The sequence below is a fragment of the Dermacentor albipictus genome, chromosome 1 (assembly GCF_038994185.2).
Source record: "Dermacentor albipictus isolate Rhodes 1998 colony chromosome 1, USDA_Dalb.pri_finalv2, whole genome shotgun sequence".
In the NCBI taxonomy this organism is placed as follows: Eukaryota; Metazoa; Arthropoda; class Arachnida; order Ixodida; family Ixodidae; genus Dermacentor; species Dermacentor albipictus.
The window spans coordinates 116,054,034-116,075,674 of NC_091821.1; the positions used below are offsets into that span (position 1 = coordinate 116,054,034).

General features: G+C 42.1%; 1 protein-coding gene across 5 annotated transcripts in view; it reads right to left on the reverse strand.

The window, feature by feature from the left end:
* Window positions 1–21,641, reverse strand: part of vir (VIR_N domain-containing protein) — a 338,801-nt gene that overhangs the window by 110,258 nt on the left and 206,902 nt on the right. For all 5 annotated transcript variants that reach the window (XM_065439604.1, XM_065439605.1, XM_065439603.1 and 2 more), the window contains 5 exons: window positions 20,892–21,038; window positions 15,729–15,824; window positions 11,431–11,503; window positions 9,766–9,902; window positions 5,349–5,457 (listed from right to left, as the gene is read on the reverse strand). In XM_065439604.1, the coding sequence (XP_065295676.1) occupies window positions 5,349–5,457; window positions 9,766–9,902; window positions 11,431–11,503; window positions 15,729–15,824; window positions 20,892–21,038 (562 nt within the window). The remainder of the gene's footprint in view (window positions 1–5,348; window positions 5,458–9,765; window positions 9,903–11,430; window positions 11,504–15,728; window positions 15,825–20,891; window positions 21,039–21,641) is intronic.

Here is a 21,641-nt window from a genome sequence, read left to right on the forward strand (position 1 = left end):
GGTGGAGAAGTCCTACAATGTCATTGAAATTGAAGACTGAAAACAAATGTCCCCAAAAAAATTTGTGTAGTATGATTGTTAGTCATTTTAACTTCTCTTAACCACTTGGATGCTGGGAATTTCAGGCGATCCTGCTTGCTGCATCCCAAAGGTTTTTACAACATGCAAGAAATTCAATTTATGTGAAAGTAATACCTTACAGGATTTGAATTAATTAAATTAAATTAACTTCTGGGGCTTTAGGTGCCAAAACCACTATTTGATTATGAAGCACGCTGTAGTGGGGGACTATAGATAAATTTTGACCCCCTGGGTTACTTTAACGTGCACCCAATGCTCTTTTTTTTTTCTCACTCCCATCGAAATGCTGCTACTGCAGCTGGGATTTAATCCTGTGACCTTCTACTTTGCTGCACAATGCCATAGCCACTAAGCCACCACAGCGGGTAGGCTTTGAATCCAAATGCTAGTTATTGCCAACACATTGCTAAGCATTTTCCAAAGTTTCTTTCATAAGAAAATTTAAATAAAATTTGGACAAGCTAATTAATTATATTAATTAAAATATTTAGTGCTCCGCAGGCAACATGGCTTTTTTGTCACTGTCACTAGAATACACCTTGTAATCAACATTAAAGTCCTCGTAATAAAGTTCATAAGAAGTTCCTCAATTTCTACGTCATTAAAGAAACTTGCAGGCTTTATGTGCCAGATCACCACGTTGGAAAACAAGAGATGCCAGCAACACTGACTGAGGAGCTTTGTTGTGCTATATGTCACAGAAAGACAAAACCTGCCATACAATTTTAATTTAAATAACTTCTGCATAGATGGTGACACAAGTGAACAGATGTTTGGCGTTTGCAAATTACATCAGGCAAGGCAGAGAGTGAGTGAAGAGTCTTATGTGGCTTTCTTGGGCGCTGCCAGTTTGTGCATCAGCACCCAGTCAAGTATGCTTGGGCATGGCACTTAAAGGGGTCCTGAACCACCCCTCATGCTCAATGAAAAAACAAAGCCCGTGGATAACATACACTGCAATGAACATCTCAGCAAGTATTGCAGTTGTATGCGGTGCGTGGAGCTCGGAAGTAAAGTGAGAAGTCACCTTTTTCTCAAATGCTCTTTTTTTCAGCAGAAGCATGCTCCTCACTCTTTTCTGAATGCTTTATTTCGTAATATATAGCAGATTCCCATGCGTGGCTGCTATTGGCCAATAGCTGACATCCATCAAGAACGGTGTTTGGATCAGGGCTCATCTTCTTACTGTTACTGTGTATATTTACTGACGCAGTTTAATAAACAGGCTGAAGTAAGTGAAAATCTGCTTTCAAATTTCAATAATAGTTATATACTTCGGGAAGAAGCTGACAATCGTCTGTTCAGGCTTGGCCACGGCTGCCTGCGTAGGAATTAAACTGCTTATCAGCCTGCTTATCGGAGTTGCAGTCATCAGGTCCCGCTAATTTCGACTAGTTTTGAGCACTCAACTAGCCTTGAACCACGCAAAACTTAAGGTCACACTACAAGCGCGCTTGCCAGCGTGTGCTCAATCTGGGCTGCTCCTGGTTAGTCGCTTTGGCAGATATCTTTTTGTATTGAGCTATTGATAACGTTTCAAAATGCATAAGTTGGATGTGGCTACTATCCGTCACTCAAGCTGGTGGCGAACAAAACCAATGCGCACAAAGTAGCACGGCCAGACAGGAGCATATGAGCGCGCACTCAAGCCCTGTCATGCACACAGCATATGCTGTGCATACGCACTACAGTTGCAGGTAGCTGCGGTGTGCTACGTAACGTAAATACAGTGGCCGCCGTGGAGTGCCATGAGGAGTCCGCTGACTGAGCACATAGCAGCTCGCTAAGGAAAACCGCACTTGGTGTGTCACTGGTGCAAAAAATAGAATGTAGTGGCATCTATGTGGGCATTCAAAATATAACTTTAACACCTCGGCACAGTGATGTTAAGCAGACGGAGTGTTGTGGCCACACCCCACTCCGCCATAGTTTGCAATACGAGTCACACTAACATCAGTGATACCAGCCTTGTGTGTAGCATAGAACGAACTTGCTGTTGGGCTAGTTGACAACTCATTATGGTAAAACAAATTATAAGTGCAAAAAAACACACCCACATACACCCACACACCCAAACATGCAATCACTCCAAAACAATGCCCCCCTCGAAACAGGCACTCTACAGAGACACCTGTGTCAGGGAGAGTCTTTTTGGAGTGCCAGTATGCACACAGTCTCTGTTTCAGCACTTGCTTGAGGCTTTTTGTTTCGCTTGCGTTCCACCTACACTGTTAAAACTGTTGTCTTAGTTAATAATTACCACATTCACTGCAAATCTTGTACCGATTTAAGAAAGTGTATTTCTATAAATGAAGGCAAAGTAACAAGTTAATGCATGCTGAGTAACCAATTGCACGCAAACGTCTCTCGCTCTTTCTCTTTTGTTGTTATTATGACATGAAGACACTTAAAGATCTCAATTAAGCAAGCTAGGCCACTGTAACAGTACATTAGTAGGATCATCAGGTTACTTCAGACGAGATTATTCTTTTTTTGCCATTGCACGCTTACGTGCACGACAGCAATGCGACAAAGTTGTAATTATCTAAGGAGCTAAAATCATTGTTGTTGCATCAAGCTAACAACGGTACAATAAAGAGTGAAAGGAAATTATAATAGCTGCCTTTTAACTCAGTGTTATGATGTCTTGCATCTAGAGAGTCGTTTGCCCTATGATCCTAATACAATACCCTATTTCAGAGTTCATTTTGTAGCAGCATATCAAAGTACGAAAGCCAATGATTAAAGTGCATGGCAAAATGATTTCACCCTAGTGGCATTAAAAACACATAAAAAGAACACTTATGATTGCATAAGCACTAATATACAGTAAAACCTCGTTATAACGAAATTGAAGGGGGGACGTAATTACTTCGTTATAACCATTATTTCGTTATAGCCACTATCCATTTCTATTTACAATTAGCATGCAAGAGAGGATGTACTAACCACTAAATCTCACAGCAGCCCTTCACGCGAACAGAAAACAGCCGTCACACACACAAAAAAACAAGCGAAAAAAAAAAGAACAGCAAAGAATTGCTACTTCACTCAAGCTAAACTGATCAATCAACAGCACACTAGCTGGCGGCTCACTTCGCAGAAAAAAAGTCCTTGACAGATTTTTGCTGTGTCTTCTTCAGGCGAATGATAGCTTTTTCAGCTGCAGCCGCTCTTTCGAGTCCGTCCTCGCCGTCATCGTGAGCGCCAAAGAAGCAGCGCAGCAGGTTTGCTGCATCCAGCGCTTGTGCGGACGTCAGTACGTCGGGTTAGGCTCCGGGCTTGCGTCAACACATTCGTCACTATCGCCATTAGGCAACCCCATCACTGCGCGCATAATTTTCGCCTCCGTTAACTTTTCGGTCGTCACCGCAACATCAGCATTGACGTGAGAGAAGATGTCGCAGTCGGGCACAACACCAGCATCAAGGAGAGCATCGGACGACGCTAAGGCTTGGTTGCCTGCAGCCCCCTCCATTGGCAGCAGCACCGAGATCTTCACTGTAACAGCTGCTGCCGACGCCAAATGAGGCATGCCGGAAGAAATTATCGTGCTTGCCAGTACAGCCATCCAAGCAGCCTGTAGCATCTCGATCACTATGTACAAATCGATCGTGGACTCGGGCTTCATGGTCATATTGAGCAGATTCCAGTCGATCACACGCTTGTGGTAGCCTGACTTAAAGTTCACAACTCCTTGGTCGAGAGGTTGCACAACTGCAGTGCAGTTCTTCCAGGCCCTTCTTCTCAGCAAACAGTCGCATTGCAAATTCCTTGTTGGTGTTGCATATTCTCCGTGCACGGGTGCGGTAGCGTCGCAGAAGTGGCGGGGCACCTTTTCATTGTGGGGTGCTGTTCTCATCACAACAATTGCATTCGTAAGGCTCACGTAACGCGCAGCTTCTGCCACTGTCGGGCCTGAATCGCCGGTGCTGTCGCTTTCCGTGTCATCCTTATCACTGTCACTAGGCGACACTTCGGCAAAACAAAGGCAACGATGGCGAAAAGTCGAACCTCTAATCCGCCATCTCTTCGCGGTTGCAGCAGCGCTGCCGAGCAACTTCTTCCCATTCCAAATGCCACCCACCGTAGTCAGCAGTAGACCCATGTCGTCCCAGCGCCGACTTCTCCGGTTCACGTTCGACAGCACGAACAACGTCTAATTTTCCTTTTATGCTGAGCACCCGGAATCTTTTTTATCCTCGCTTACACGACGCCACAACGCTCTCTGGGATGGCACCGAAATGATGTTGATGTTGATGTGGCTTCACGCGCAAACGCACAGGGCGCTTGGAGGCCGTTGTTCCGATCTCTGAGGCTTGTTGTTCTACCGGGCCACCCGATGGAGACAAAGCACCGCCGTGTTTGTGCGACGAAAAGTGGAAACACTACGTGTTAACCAATACGTATACAATAAGCTGGTAAGGTTTATGCAGATACAAAACACATTATGTTCAATGGCCGCTGAGTCAGGGATTTGACTTTACTACTTTTATAACAAAACTACTGTTTAAATGGGTACGGTTTAACAAGGTTTTACTGTACTAAAACACTTTAATATAAAGTCATTCAATAAAGGTACCTCAGCTTTATGCAGCCTACAAATTTGTTGTCTCAATTTAGGCAAAACAATATTATTTGGCCTGCCTTACCATGTTTTTCTTCCATCCTTTTAAATCAATGTCTGATGATGAAGTTTCACACTTGACCTTTGAACAAGGAGAACACTCCATGTGCTGTTCCTTCGTTTCATTCCTGTCATCATAGTGCACCACGTATGGTCACGTTTCTCTTAATTACAATCTACTCATTTGGCTGAATGTCCAGTTATTAAGAGAATTATTACGTTTATGAAACACCTTATTAATATGTTTTCTTCTTACCTCATGTACTTCACATCAACCTTAATATTTTGCTCATTTCAGAAATGAGAAAATGTTTAGTGTTCTGTTGAATATTTATGGTAGTTTTTGTCGAATATTTGTATTTCATATCATTAGGGAATGTTACTATTTAAACACCTCAACTGATAATTACAAAAAAAAAAAGATTTTTACTTTTCTCTTGATGTTTCGATGTAGAGAATAAAAATTTGGTACTTTACAAACACAATGAAAACCAGGAAGAGTTAATATGTGTGATATACTCCTAAGATCCAGCAACAAAAATTTTTTTCAATATATTGGACAACACAATCCTTCGTGTAATGGCTGCGACTTCAACTCCCGAAAGATAAAGAAAAGCAAGAAAGAAGAAATAAAACTTACAGCTAAGAGTTCCAAAGATCTCTTGTATTTCGCTGCTCAAAGAGTGCAAATGAGCACTCCAGAGCTTGCGGCTGTTGACCACCTTTGCAACATCCTCAGCACGAAGAGGCTGTACAGAGATAGCAAAAAAAATCAAGAAAAAAGGTAAGCAAAGCATTAGCTCTTACTACCCCACACACAATTGTGAGGACAAAAAAAAAGAGAATAACAACTGTGGTTAAAAAATGCATTGGTACAGTACCCACAGTAAAAAATAAAACCTGAAAATCAAAAAATGCTTTGTCAAATATAGTTCTGCAAGATGTGCAGGTAGATATAATTTAGTCAGTGAAGCAACTGCTTCAATAAGCTCCAACAAGGAGTGCCTAATTCATGTTATCATGAGTAATTTATTTATGAAAATAAATGCCTCAAAAACACCATTAGTGTTTATAATGTAAATTAGTGTCTATGAACCTTTAAGGACTATGGCAAATTGGCATTCAAGTTTTCTTTGTACCATGGTGATAAATTTGGGTGGATGACAATTTCCTTGTTTTTTTTTTTTTCCAACCTTTAAGGAGAGACACAGGTCAAGATATCCAACTTCAAAAAATCAAATTATGGGGTTTTACGTCCCAAACCACTTTTTTGATTATGAGGCACGCCGTAGTGGGGGACTCGGGAATAATGTGGACCACCAGGGTTTCATTAACTTCCAGTTCAATCTAAGTACACAGGTGTTCTCAAATTTCATCCCCATCGAAATGCAGCTGCTGTGGCCGGGATTCTGACCCACTGGTTTGACTTCAATGAAAACTGGATACCTTTTCTTTGATGTAATACAAGGCTCCACACTGAACATCATTTCTCTATACACTATACGTTATACTAACTTTCTGTGGCAAAGAAGGGAAAACTATGGAGGCAAAGCACGCTCATTGAGAGTGCTTCTGAAAAGAGTCCTGTGTTTTCATCCACATAAGTTTACGCTGGGGAATAGAAAACAAAAACACCTTATTAGCAACAGTTAAATAAGATAAAACACACCACTGAATGTAAAAGTTTACTTATTTTGTGGCTTTTCCCTTCCACATCTGGGCGAACGCGAAACCAACACATATAAAGCTGCGTCGACTCAGCGTCTGTTCCGAGCAACCAAAAGCACTGTCAAATGCTGGCAGACTACTTGGCCCCATAACACATGAGCAGCAGACACATGGCCGTAGCTTTCCCTTCATTGTCACAGATAGTTGTCCGCGAGTATAGTAGCTTATTTTCAAAAGAGTTGTGATTTTTTTATTGTGCAACTATGCTTAGTAATTATTTATTGTTGCAAATTTATGAAAAAATTTCATCTGATTTTGTGTTTTATATTGTTTTATGAGGAATAAAGGTGCAAAATTGTGGAGCAATTTTTTATATTTAAGGCTGTTCTTATATTTAAAAAAAAATATACCATATTTACTTGCATAATGATGACACTCTCATAATGATCGCACCCCTGAATTTTGTCATCAAAATTCAATTTATTTTTCTTCTTTCCAGTGTAATGATCGCACCCCGAACTTGCCGCAGCGATATGTCATGTGCCAAGTCTAGCTAATGATGATTGTGCTTACCATCTGTCGAACGCTATCGAATGCTACGCGAACGACTCTTCAAGACATACCAAGCGGTCTGCGTGCACCAAACATTTTTAAGCAGATGCCCTATTTCATTCCTTTCATCACTTTCCGCACTTCCATGAAAAAAAAAGGTACAACAAAATTTTCCTTGGCTTTATTATTTGTAGGCTTTATAATGGCTGTGGTCAACAACAACAACAACAAAAAAGGCGGCTTTTGATTCTTCTCTTTTGCACTCGTGGGCACGCAACAAATCGCGAGCGGCAACGATAGTAGCCACGTTTACACTGATACATTGGAAGTGTAGCCTATTCATACACCGACGCTTGTAACACAGCTAAGATATTCACCCACCTTTAGCGGAAACATGCGGTATTAGGATAGTAGTGAAGACAGATGCCGCAGTTTCCGCAGCATGCCGGACATGTTTTTTTATGTCACTGGCAGCTAAGCGTGGCCATCTCTGTTTCTGGCCCCTCAAAGTGGACATGGCAACGTTATTGCCGCAAACTTGCCGATATTAACGATATTATTCATTACGGATATGGAAGAAACTGGTTCAATGCACGTAATGTACTCACAAGAAGAAAAAAAATGGTGTTTGGCACGTTCGGCTTGCTCCGCCGACCGCCATTTTTGTTTTGGTGTCCCGCACTGTTACAGCGGCAGCCACCTGTTTGTTCATGTGTTGTCATCCCGCATTTGCTGCGGGATGAAAAACAAAAATTTTTTCTATTCACGGGAAATTTAACCCACGTAATGATCACACCCTTGAATTTGCATGAATTTTGTTGACAAAAAAGTGCGATCATCATGCGAGTAAATACGGTATACCTGCATGAAGAAGCTGATGCCGAATTCAAGGAGCACAAATGTAAGCTTGCCAAAGCCGAAAAAAAAAAAAATGACAAAGCACATCTCAGGCTCCACCAGCACAGCGCACATCACGTCTTAGAACGACTGGCGCAATGCTTAGCATTATATGGATCTGAACAACCACATGCAATATTTTGTAATGAAATCCTTTTGTGACTTCAGGTCATACGTTTTCCCACTTAATACATTTTTCTAACATTATTTTTTTTTTCCAATGTGTATGATCAAGTTTCAACTGTATTACAAGTGAGGAGCTAACCCAGCAATGCCAAAAGTCAAGAAAGAAAAAAAAAATGCTGATGACATTTAATGGCTCGCAACACTGCACTTATTGAAAAGAAAGCTTTCATACAGTTATCAGAAGCTTTGTTTATATTTCGTACAACATTATATTCTGCAATTATTTTTTCTCTGTGCTTTAATCAAGACAAAATACAGCAGCGTGCTTTCCTTTTGTAGTGAATGTGGCCATCCGGCACAAGCGACAGGTTCAGCATGATACCACCACTGTTCTTCTCGCTGACTACGATGAGCCTGAGAATGGTAGCCACCACAGCAGAAGACACCGTAGTCCTCATCCTAAGCAAAGAGCATGTGCTCGACGCACCCTAACAGCAATTAGTCTTGCACACTACTGCCAGGATGGTCTTTCCACAAAGTGCGGATGTAAAGTGCAGTGGTTGTGGTCAATGCAAGCTGCAATGTAAAAATCCGTCCAAGCGGAGGTTGGAGTCGGATTTGTTTTGGCTGCTCACGAAATCCTGAAATGCCATTCACAAAAATCTCTGCTCTATAAAAAGGCAAACCCAGCGGTACAGACCTCTTCAGTTAGGCATGTCATGCCCAAAGCCACTCAGTGAAAAGATTGAGCGTCATCCACACTTCCTTGTGGAATGCATATCACACCAGGAGGCCTTCTGTGTTCTTGAAGCAGCGTGGCGATCTGCTCTTGCCAATAATGAATGGCTTCAGTTTGCATGAGTCACCAATATTTCCAGCAAGCAAAATTGAGGCATGCACATTGCTCATGTTTCCTGAATAGCATGTACTACCCTTTAGGTTCCATGTCTTGTTTGACAGCGTCTGGCAAGCCAAGAGCCAATTTCTAGGCATGGAATATTTTTGATAGCACGAGAAATGAAGGTGGTCCTGTTAGGAAAAGTGTGCTTGCAGGGGGGCACAGTATGGCGCAGCGTTCAGACATACTGAATGTCAAGGTGAACGGGAGTTTGATACTCACATGATACATCACTATACTTTTGCATGGCATTTCCAAGGAGACGCTAAAACTGTTCTACATAGACAATAATTTGATATGTCTGGGTTTGCTATATCTGGCACAGACTGTATGAAATATAAGATGTTCAATTCATGTTCAAAATTTTAAAAATTTACACGCCTTTAGTTTTAACACAGCAATATTAGGGCTAGTTGGTACACCTTGATTTCTTTTAGTCTCTTCATGTTGTGCTTTTAAATTTTAGGTCAGCATTTTCCTAAAAGAAATTTAGTTTTAAACCATAGTTTCTGCCATGCTGGTCACCAGGATCTAAATTAGTTCAAGAAGTTTTCAAATATTTACAAGGAATAAATTTTTTTGATAATCAGGAATTTTTGCAGCATAATCAGTGGCAGAAAAGTTGTACTTAAAACACAACAGACATGTGCAGACCAACTTTACAGAGAACCAGTAAATACAATACAGTAAATCATTTAAATGAATGTATAAATACTAACCCCGGACAATGACAAAGCTCTTTACACTCAACTGTTATCTTTATAAGCTTGGCTCACACATTAACCATGGGTGAAGGAAAACACTCACACTGCAATAGAAAATATAAAACCATTGTCGTGAAAAACCTGATTTTGACAATAAACTTGTTTAGCAGAGTAAAAGAATTTCACAGCAAAGCTGACAGCACATATCTCACCTCTCTGACATGCAAAGGTAATGGCAGGGGAAGCAGTTCAGAGAAGACTGTGAGGCCCGTTAGAAAGGTACAAGGCCCCCGCATAGTGAATTTGAGCACCTCCGAGATCATCTGGGTCCACAGACTCTTGTTCAGTGCTATGCATTAAGAATGACAAAACTTATTAAAAAAGCACAGCTCAAAATAAACAGCATATATTTAGGATGTCAAAAACCTTCTAACTTTTTAGCAACCCAAAGAGAATGTGACCTCAATTACCGTACAGGCACATAGAGATTTTATGTTAATTTTTATTAACTTTTTGTTTGGGTGTACAGGATCACTTGCACTCTCACGACAAAGCAGTTGTCATTATACTATTCTGCAAAAGCTAAGCAATCATTTGAAAGCTGCATTGCAGTTCACTGTAGGTTCGAACCTTGACATAAGGAATCTAAAACATTTAATAAATTCTGTATGTAATGAATTGTTAATTTCCTTATATAAGTTTCACTGAACACCAGAAATATTTTTCTCCACAATTTAGGGAACCAATTCTGCTGTGAAGTTTTTATTTAATGAAGTTATTGTCCTTTACATGAATTTACAGTCAAATTTCGTTAAATCATATTATATGATTTGGCAAAAAATGTCCGAATTAAATTATAGTTAAATTATAAAATGTATCAAGGGTGCAATAAACAAATGTTTGCTACACAAACAGGACTTTATTATTTGAATAAATCCACAACTCTCATTCCTATTTTTCACAAAGTCACCGTGGAAGCTGCAATCCTCATCATAACACAATTCTCTACACAGTTGTAAACAAAGATAAGCCACGATGAATATGACATGTGCATGCATGGCATCATCTCCATGGTTTCAGCTAGCCCTATAATCAGTTTGCAATGCTACTTTGTTATGAATGCAATCTTAACCACGCATGCCAGCATATCTGATTTGGTAATAATCCAGAATTTTGTTGCAGGATTGTTATAGGAACACTCTCGGCGACTTTTACTGCTGAAACACGGGAACCTTGAATTAACAAATTTCATGATTTAGCATCAAGAAAGGAAACCGAGGGGCACAATTTTTATTACCCAAGTCATAGCAAAAGACACCAACAAACAAAGGCACCAAGGGCAGCATACATGAAATTACTTATACTTATTAACTGAATTAAATAAATGATAAATTAATGGAAATGAAAGTGGATGAAAAACTATTGGCCACAAGTGGCATACGAACCTACGTCTACGCATAATGCGTGCAATACTCTTACCAACTGAGATAGCACGGTACCGTTTTCCCATCCACTTTCTGAGGTATTTCTGCTTATCTACTAGAACTAACTATGGGACTGTTAGCCAATGCCTCCATTCAAAAGCCTTGGCGGCGGATGTGGAACGTACTTACTGCCTCAGTCGTCATTGTTTGTCAGCTTCTTATGATATGATTTAACATAGTTTTTCAATGGAAGTACGACTTTGTTACAAGAAAATTTAAATGTGCAGACAAAATGAGGTATGTTATCTGCTCTCCAGTAAAAACAACTTTTCAAAGTAAGGATCTAACTCTAAAAAATACCTTTAAAAAAATCTCATACAAGTAAACAATCTTCATTTTTACATTTCAAAAGTTACATTAAAGGACAATTTAAAAAGGTGCCAGTACACTTGCCTTCCTCTGTTTCTGTATGACTGAGCTGAGGTTGCGTATATGTCAGCAATACCTCAATTATTTCCACAGAGATCTATGACAAAAGAAAGAAGAAGACATCATCATGTGAAATGCAAACTCCTAGGATTGTCAACGTTCATGTAACCAAAGGCACTGTTCAAATTACAATACTTGTTAGAATAAAAAACTGAATCCATGACTATGCTGAAAGGGACAATCAACAATGCAAAATAAAGTAATGCTGTTAACTTGCTACAGTCAACAACTGATTTTTTGGACGGCCGATTTTTCAAACATCCCTGATAATTCAGACGCCTTCGTGGCACTGCCAAAAACCCCATAAAGCCAATGCATGAGGACGTATGAAACTTCGAATGCGGCAACCCTTCGCTGACGAATTTTTCAGATTTTACCATGACTGCAGGCTCCAAATAGCATTAATTGAAGCCACCAATGCCACCATTTCGATTATCTTGCAGAGTTGAATCATCACTCTCATACACCGGTTGACTGCCAGCCGTAGTCACCACAGCAACGCTAGGCCTAGCTGTTCATCCGTTTGCTACCAAGCTTGCTGCTGCTTGGCGCCATGTTTTTATCTGAAAGAATTCACTGCTGTCAGCAATACCACTAACTCCGTCTTTGTCATCCTCACTGATGGATGAAAAGTAGTCGCTGTCACGGGACACTGTATGCACCGTTCTTTAATTATACATGCATGCACCCGCCGTCTCCTGTTGGAATACAAGCACAGATAAATTGAATAAGCACACTCGCATGCATTTTGGAAATGCCTGTGGTGATTTGAGCCTTTGGGGACAGTAAAAGGCACGCATTCATTTTTTTCGCACTGCCCAATTTTCACAACGTTTTCACAGCCCCTATGGAGTCCAGAAATTTGGACACTAACTAACACTAACACTAAACACTAACACTAACACTAAATTTGGACACTAACATGTTTTTGAAACATGTCACCAGTGCAAAATCAAAGGGGGTGCAAAGAGTGTGCCAGCCCACTTCTGTTGCTATAACAACAAAATAAATGAAATTTCCTAGAGCATGAGTGGCATGCACGTGTGGGAAGAGTCCGGTTTGGTATGGTTTCTGCCTGAAATAGCTCAATGCCAAGTAAATGTCACTTGTACATAGTCGAGCAATTGTTATGTGTGTGTTTACTATCTATGCCTTATTCAATTTTCTGCTGGTGATCATTCTTCACAAAGGTAAAAAAAAAAATTACCCCCCTTACCCGTGCACAATAAAAATTGCCTCTACAAAATTCTGTTAACTTTTGAAAGAATCACAACTACCCCCCAAGTTTGAGAAATTGGACACAATTCAAAGCAAAGGCACCTTCAATGTGCATACGAGGCAACTGCTACTACAATCAACTCTCTCAATTCGATCCTTGCAGGACCACAAGATTTGGTCGAGTTATCTGAAAGGTCAAATTAACAAACTGCAGCAAAATGAACTAATTCAAAAGTTTTTTTTAATCTTATATGTGCAGTAAAACCTCATTAAACCATACCCACTTAAACAGTAGTTTTATTTTAAAAGTAGTAAAGTCAAATCCCCGACTCAGCAACCAATGAACACAATGAGTTTTATATCTGCATAAGCCATACCAGTTTATTGCATACGTAACAGTATCATACGTAGTGTTCCCACTTTTCGTTGTGCAAACACAGCAGTAGGTCAGCCCGGCAGAACAACGAGCCTCATAGATCAGAACGGCCTCCAAGCACAAACGCAGAGGCGTCTGGATGACAACTTATTTCTCCTTACTCAGTGTATTGAAACATCCGGAGAAGAAAGTCGACCACTATATGTGGCTTTTGCAGACATTACCGGGGTGTATGGCAACGTAAACTGCAACATATTGTGGAATATTCTACAAGGGAAAGGCATAGGCAACGACAGTATACAGCTTTTGCGCAAATGCCCAAATGCCGACCGTGAATTTTTTGTTTCTGTTTTGCCGCCTTGCAAAATGGCATCGTCGGCGTGGCTGAGGCGCTATTACAGTTTTCCCACGATGCAATGTGGAGCGCTGATTGGCCAGAGCAGCGCATTCAAATCCTGCGGGCTAATGCGTGCCTGCCATTGGCTGCTGTGCAGGCAGCGGCGGCGGCTGTTCCCTTCAGTGCCACGCCCGCCGCGCCGTGTCGTTGTTGCCCCTTGCTCCGTCTGCCTCAACAGACGCCTGCTTGCGAGCTGCTGATCACCTTGCACTATCTTTTAGATTATTTTCTCAGCTCTTTTTTTTTTTTCACTAGTTCTTTGTTGCATGCGACGCCGGCAACTAAGCCCAAGACAGTGCAGATGTTCGGTGCACAGAAGCAGTGGAACTGCGCTGTCGGCTGTCACCAGTCGAGAATCCGACACATTGAGTGTGCCTAGCGCCGCAAGAGCTAATTAGAAGCTCCGTAGGAGCTTTCTAATAAAAATATGTCTTCAACTTTAAGGCCTGTTATCTCAGAATGAATTTTTTGCTAGTAGTGGTGCTGGGGAGGGCGATATCTCAAGAACCACTCTTCAGATTTGTGCGCCGTTTATTTTTTATCCCGTTCCTGAATGACTTTGCCAGGGTGTAACAAGCTTCTTTTTTTGAAAGCTGGTACAGTTAATTTATCGTAAGCAATTAATTTTAGATGGATGTGGTCATTACTGTCTACATCAAATTGAAAGTTGTGCTAAAATTTTTTAGAGGGGAAATTAAAAAAAAAGGACTTTGTAGCTACCTGGGATATCTATCAAGGGATAATCACAGTGAATTTCAGCTTCCTACGATGTCCTGGCATTTTTCCAGGCTCTTCCTCAAGCACATACATGAACCACCTAGTTAGACCTCAATAACTCTGGAACTAATAAACATATATTCATGAAACTTTGCAGTTCCTAATAATTTGGTGGCGTGAACGTACCCTGAAAGTTGCATCCGGATATCTTAAGAAATAAAAAAAGTTCGGTATCCAGGGTAGCCTCTCCCCCCCCTTGAAGTCAACAGCCACCATGATGCCATATGCTCACCACCTACCTCAGTGGATGGCTGCCGCTCACCTCATTAGGCACAGCCTATTGGGTGTACAAAGGCCTGGTCTGAAACCCCTTGACCTGTATCAAGGTACGGGCCCTCTTCATCATTTTCGAGGACATCATTTAGTCTGTTAAGTGTCCGCCTCTCTAGCAGTTTGCAGAAGATTGACATCAATGACGCTCACCTCAGGTCGCCTATGGCATTTGCTGGCTTGCTTGGCACAACTAAAGAGACCCCCCACCACCATATGCTTTCCTGCTGTTCTTTTTCTAGCTTGTTTAGCAGCGCCAGTACGGGAGGCCTTCGCATAAAGCAGCAGTTTATTTGTGAGACAAGTTTTGATTGTGTAAAGGTCAGGTACCATTTTAACTATTTTCAGTGTGCCTGCCTTGCCATTGCTGAAGTGACACAGAGCATCACATAGAGCAGACTTGAGAATCCAAAGGCTCACATAGATGTCTTTGATTGCTATTCGCCAATTCGTACCATTGCAGCACTACTTCGGGGCAAGACAACATTTGAAAGAATGCCAAGATCTATGATTGTTTCCTTCCATTGCAGAGCTTGACTCCAAAATATTGCAGCCACCCTGCACATTCTCAAATTTCAATGCACTTTCTGAAGCACTACCGTCCCCAGGTCTATCCCACACTATGGTTTTTGTGTACTGATTTCAAGCAAACTTTTGTTTCTTTTGCCTTGGTACTTCAATATTCATCATACTGTAGCTACTAGTATAAATTCGAAAACAGCAGTGCATAAAGACAATGAACAAAGGCAATTCACTGTATTTTTAATGCATAAAGAGCCTGAAGAGTACAAACAACATCCTTCAAACGTAATACATCCTTCATGTAAGAGCTAAGCTAAGCTAAGTTTCCATCCAAGCATAGATGGAAACATGGTCCAAATGCTGCAAAGGTTACAAGTTTCACTATATGATTGCAAATGAACAATGCAGGAACATAATTTTTGCTGCAAAATGTTCTGCAGTGAATCACCCATCATGAGAAGAAAAAAAAACTTTCTTGAGGCTCAACAACTACAGCGACTCTCGATACCTACTAAAGCTGGCCAGACACAAACCCCTTCATTGTCCCGCAGAGTGTTTAAGAGCACTGCAGGCGCAATTTAAGGCAATTTCACAGTTTTGGAGCAGCTTGGTGCAGCAAGTTGCAAATGTAGCACTTTGTCGCAATTGGTGCAGCCGTTCCACCCTTGACATAGACATAGCAGCTATGGCAAAATGTCATACCTTCTGAGCAAGCGCATGTGAAGGCGATGAGGGAGGGACCATCCCAAGTAGCATGTAGGCATGCAGCAGCACAGGAACTGCAGTGGTATCCTTGAACTGAGAAAGGAAAAGAACGAAAACATTCATGCAGAGTCATACACTATTGGAGAAACAATGCTCAGGTAACTCATTCATATACAGGGTGTTTCTTATTTAGCCACACCAAATTTTTTAAATTATAAAAATATAAATAACGGTAACGTTATGTTTACCATTCGAGCGTACGTATTGGCAGCCTCTAGATACAGAGCAATTTTCACAGTTATGTGTGTAATTAGCAAAGTTGTGGTAATTACCTTTCTAATTATTCACAATGGGTGGCTACAGCAAATATGTACTTTGGGGATCGTCCTCGACGCTACCTATCCCAACGATCAAATTTTGAATAGCGGTGTTCATGTGGGAGCTACGCCAACAATTAGTTCTCCTTGGCAGGCTCCTTGAAACCGAAACTGGCTGGAAAAAGAGCGTCTATGTCGTCTATGTCGTCTATGTCGCCCCCCTCGCATTTCGTCATGTCTACGAGGTCACCGCCAGTCCAGCCCCAAGAGCAGCTTGCGCTATTTACTTGCTGTCTGCGGCGTTGGCCTAGTGCTTCAATGCCGGCTGGCCGCCAAATTTACTTTGTCATTCTGTTGGGCGCCACGTTACCACTGTAGCGCCGGCCCCGTTCTTTGGGCGTTTAGATATCAGTCTGTAGCGTTAACCATATGGAATTCCTTTTTTCCCCCTTCACTTGGCGAGTTATGTTCCTATCTGTTTTTAGTTTACGCATTTTTATTTACACAAGTCGCATGCGCGCGTTTGAGACAGCTTTTTCGAAGAAAGCGAATTTTGACTAAACATCGTTCTCATTAAAAAGCCTGAAACAGCATTTCATTGATGGAAGTGGACACATGGCGCCCAATGGAATGACGAAGCAGATTTGGCAGCCCACAGGCATTGAAGCGCTAGGCCAACGCTGCAGACAGCAAGGAGATAATGAAAGCTGCTCGTGGGGCTGGACCAGCGGTGACCTCGGAGATATGAAGAAAGGAGGGGGAGTGGAGGCATCGACAACACTGACGCTCTCTTCCCAGGAAGTTTCGATTTCAAGGAACCTGCCAAAGGGGACTAATTATTAGTGTAATTCCCACACGAACTCCGCTATTCAAAATTTAATCGTTGGGATAGGTAGTGTCGAGGACGCGCCCCAAAGTGTAGCCACCTACTATTGATAATTAGAAAGTTAATTAGCATAACTTTGCTAATTACATACGTAACTGCGAAAATCGCTCTATATCTAGCGGCTGCCAGTTCGTACGCTCGAACGGTAAACGTAACATTATCATGATTTATGTTCTTCCAACTTTCATAATTTGGTGCACCTAGAAAAAACACCCTATACATTCGAAACCTGCGATAACGAAACCCCGCTACAAAGGAATTCTCGCAACAACGAAATGTTTTGTTATTCCTGGCAAGTGCCCATAAGATTCAATGCATTTCGTAGCTCTCGACAACGAAATGTCGCTGTGCTACAATCCCGCATTAATTATATTGGCTGGAACGTAACCCTGCGTATTTGCTACTCGCGCAATGGCTAGCGGGCATGGCTGTCATCTTGCTTGATGATCGCCCGTTCGAAGCGGCACGCATGTTTCTGTCGGCATGTGACGATGGTTTTTGCACACCTAGTGCAGTGCTTAATATGGGCCTTGGTGAGAGAAAAATGCTGCAAAAAAGAAGGAAATCCATGTCCCACTGACGTGGAATTGTTTATGATGCTTGAGATGGCGGTCGCAGCATGGAGTGCCATGCATTGGGACGCGATTAAGCGATCATCTGGGAATACGCATCCCCTGCTTCAAGAACGCTGGATTCGGTGCCACCCGACAGGCATCACGTGCGGATTCGACACCGGACACTGATGTGCGTGAAGGGGCCGTAATCTCGATCGACTGCCTTCGTGTACACAAGATAAGGGCCGCTTTAATATCAAACTATTTCAATCTGTTTTTATTTAAAATCAACTATTAGCCGTCCCTGACAGGTCAGAATGGTTTTCACAAAATGGATCGCATCTCCGAAAGCAACTGACCGAGAATACTGCTCCATGGCAGTGCTGCTACTGTTGATAGACGCATGCAGTGCACTTTGTACTGTCAGAAATGCAGTTCTATATCATCGCAAACTTGCCAAAGTAGGCTAATGGAAACTTCCGCAGATGTAGATGGTCAAATGGTTCAATTACATGCGACTGCTTACAAACGCACCTCTCAAATCTGGTGCCACGTGACCGAGAGCAACCACCGAAGCGAAGCAGCGTCATGTTCCATGTCAAGTAAAAGAGCAGTAAGACCCATCACACTTCGCACACTGTGTCGCTGTATGCTTTAGGTGCGAGTGAAAGCGTGTGAGGGTGAGCCAAATAGGATGGTGGCTTGATGCGCGCTGTCTTTTGCGTCATCCCACACCAAGGGAAAAGGCAGGAAGGGAGTGCGGGGCGGGTTGGCATGCATCTCCTTGTCTAGCGCAGCCGTGGCTGCACATGGCTGTCAGCGCGGCTGGCCGCATATGGCAGCCCACGCATTGTTAGAGGTAATGTGCCAGGTGTCCAAAGAGTGTAAGTGCCAAGATGGCATGGCATCATGTACATTGCCATCCCGTGAGTTTAGCACTGTGTTATGTTGGGTTGCAGAGACACGTTAAAGCATGTTGCAGACGAAGCATTCACTACCCGCTGCTGGCGACACTATCAGCCAAGAGGGCGGAGTGGATGCAAATGCATGGCTGGCTTCACTTCGTACCGCCTATGTGAGGATATAGCCAATACGGCATGAAACTGTATCTTTTGCGCCGACTCTCAAATTCAACACAATAAAATTTTCTCGCATTAAAACTTGCTTTTTTCGACTGCCTGATAAATTGGAAAATTTTGTGGCCTCTTCTGTGGCCCCTTCTGCGCTAATTTGTATAAAAAGTCGAATTTAAGTATAACGAAATTTCGATATAACGAAGCAAATTGCAGATTTTACCGACTTTGTTATATTGAAGTTTAACTGTACTGAAATAGAAAGTAGGACACAGTAACCTAGGAGCCTTTGGACCTTGAGAAAAAAAAAAAAAAAAAAACAGGTTCGGGAACCACAATGAGAAAGACTGCTAGAGAAAGACATCAAAATAAAGGGTAACGTTTAGCATAACATGACACTAGCCACTGAAAATAAAAATGTCAATATGTCAGCAGACTTGTGTGACCTTGCAAAATCACAATTCAATACACAAAGAAGCTATTGTCAGTGCAACTGACACCTGCTCCCCGCATTTCATCGAGATCTTTTGGGCACAGGACTGTAACACCAAGGTTGATGTCACTCGAGATCAAAACACTCGCACGATTTCCACGATGTGGAATGGAAGTGCCACAGACGCAGTCACCTGGGCACTTTTTCTAATGTTCAAGTTACTTTACGTGGCAAGATTTCTACTGCTCCACCAAAGATGTAAAAAAAGAATAGTTTCTTCCGTGATTCCAATGCTGTCCAGTAAAGTGATTTTTCCCTCTGTGTGCCACTGGTGCTTCTTCGAAAGCATTGACCTTGAAAGTGCACTCTCTTAAAGTAAATGTTCTTATATTAACGTTTCCAAGCATTGAAAATTTATCACGTCCTTCAGTCTGGACTATGTATGTATTACATGCTGTTTTGCACCAAAAATATTTAAGAACTTGAAAGCTATTTTTGCAACTGCAGCAGCACTTTGTTGATTTATCGAAACTCCCCTATTTGCTCCATAACTTGAAGGGGTCCTGAACCACCCCTCGGGCTTAGCGAAATAGCATAGTGTGCGGATAGCACACGTTCCTACGAACATCTTAGCTAAGTTTTGCAGTCATATGCGATGAGTGGAGCTCGTAAGAGGAGTGAGAAGTCACCTTTTGGTCAAACACTCTTTTCAACAGATGCCTGCTCCTCAGTCTCTTCTGGATGCTTTATTTCATAATAAAGCACATTCCCATATGCGGAAGCTATTGGTAGCTGCAGTCTGCTACATAGCATAGATACCACGACTGCCACGGGGTGCCGCAACGAGTCTACTGGCTAAGCGCACTGCAGCTCGCTGAGCACAACTACGTCTGGCTTATGTTTAGCGCGTTGTAGGCACCAAAATTGGAAGTAGTGACGTATATGTTAACATCCAAAATGAAATTTAAACTTTGTAACATGGTGACATTTAGAATGCGGAGTGTTGTGGGCACACCCCGCACCACCGTAGCCTTTGCAGTGCAAAAGAAAGTGCAAACGGAAGCCTCGCAAAGGGTGTCCTTGATTGCCAATAACTTCGTTACTGCTGAACGCATTGAAGTACTTTTTGCGGAGAAGTATTTCTGAAATAGCCTATTTTAACTTAAAATGCATTTCCCCTTTTCAATAAAAATTGGTTCAGGGCCTCTTTAAAGATCCACGTTTATCCCACCAGAAACTCTATCCCTACAAATTATCAACTCGATGCATTAGCTAGTCCTTTCAAGGCGAGCGTTTAGAATTCTAGAAGGTATATATTTTACCTGTACAGGGTTTCTACCCGACGCACTTAGTTTTCCTTACAGCCTCAAAACTGGGCTCATGCAAGTGATTACCAAAACTGGCATAACTACCCCAACAAAACTTGTAACCTTGCCCTTGCATAACCATTAGACCCCCCCCCCACCCACTCCACCTCAAATACCTGCAATTTTCAGCATGCTGAGACCGTTGGTCCTTCAGATGGGTACATGTTTGTGTTTAAGCAGCTGTGTTTACATGCCTCTCATTTACACTTATGCATCTCATTTACGCTTATTAACCTATGTCCACATTACAGCTACGCTGCAGAACTTCGAACTTGCAAATGCATTGGTGAAGTCCAGCATTATTAGACAGTACTGGGGAGGTATTCTGTAGGAGTCCACCTAGTGGACTGTCCATTTTGGCTGCTGGTGATTGGCTGGGGCCGCTTGTCTCCTCCTCACTCGTACAGGTGCATCATATCAGCAGCAACCGAAATGGACAGTCCACTAGGTGGACTCTTAATGAATGCCCGCCCAGGTCCCACAGTTACCCTATGAAAGAACACTGCCAAGGGAAGACAGCAATGGCTTACCTCTGTTCCTCTGCAAGAAATGAGGTAGCCCAGCATGAACTGCAGCAAGTTCACAATAGGCTTCAGCACAGCCACTACAAGAGCTCCTTGCTGTGCAACCAAAGAGGCCGACCCGTGCCAAGGCTTCAAGAACTCCTCAGAAATTTTCTGGAAATGTTTCAAAGGCCATGAAAAGAATGTCAGGGTGATGGCATCCTTAATATGGTCTAGCCCAGTTGTGCAAGTATTACGTGGACAAACAATCATAACGAAAACATGAAATGAGAGTACAAAAAGTACAAAAATATGAGGGGTGCTCAAAAACCAATTGAATGTTTTCCGTTCACATGTATGCTTTAAGGTTTCTTGAACACAAGGGTTAATACAGCAAGTATAAAGCCTTCCACATCAGTGCACCAAGTATAGCCCTACGTTGAAATGTTCCCTTACTGTTTCCTATACTTACGGACGCCTTGACTAGCCTACTGCTCTGTTACAGCGTATTCGTCTAGCTACCCTTGAAAGTTACGCAAAGCTTTTTCGGCTCAAATTGATATACCAGCTATTGCATAGATCATTCCGTATAAACCCCGACTCTTACTTGAAATTTCGTGATACTAGACCGACTAGAAGAAGGCATGCATGGGAGCTTGTAGAATATCCATTTATTAATAATACTTTTCACTATTCTTTCTTCCCACGCTCAATTCGTGAATGGATGTAGTCGCAACACAGCAGCCAACTCTAGCAAAATTTATGGAATTAATTGAG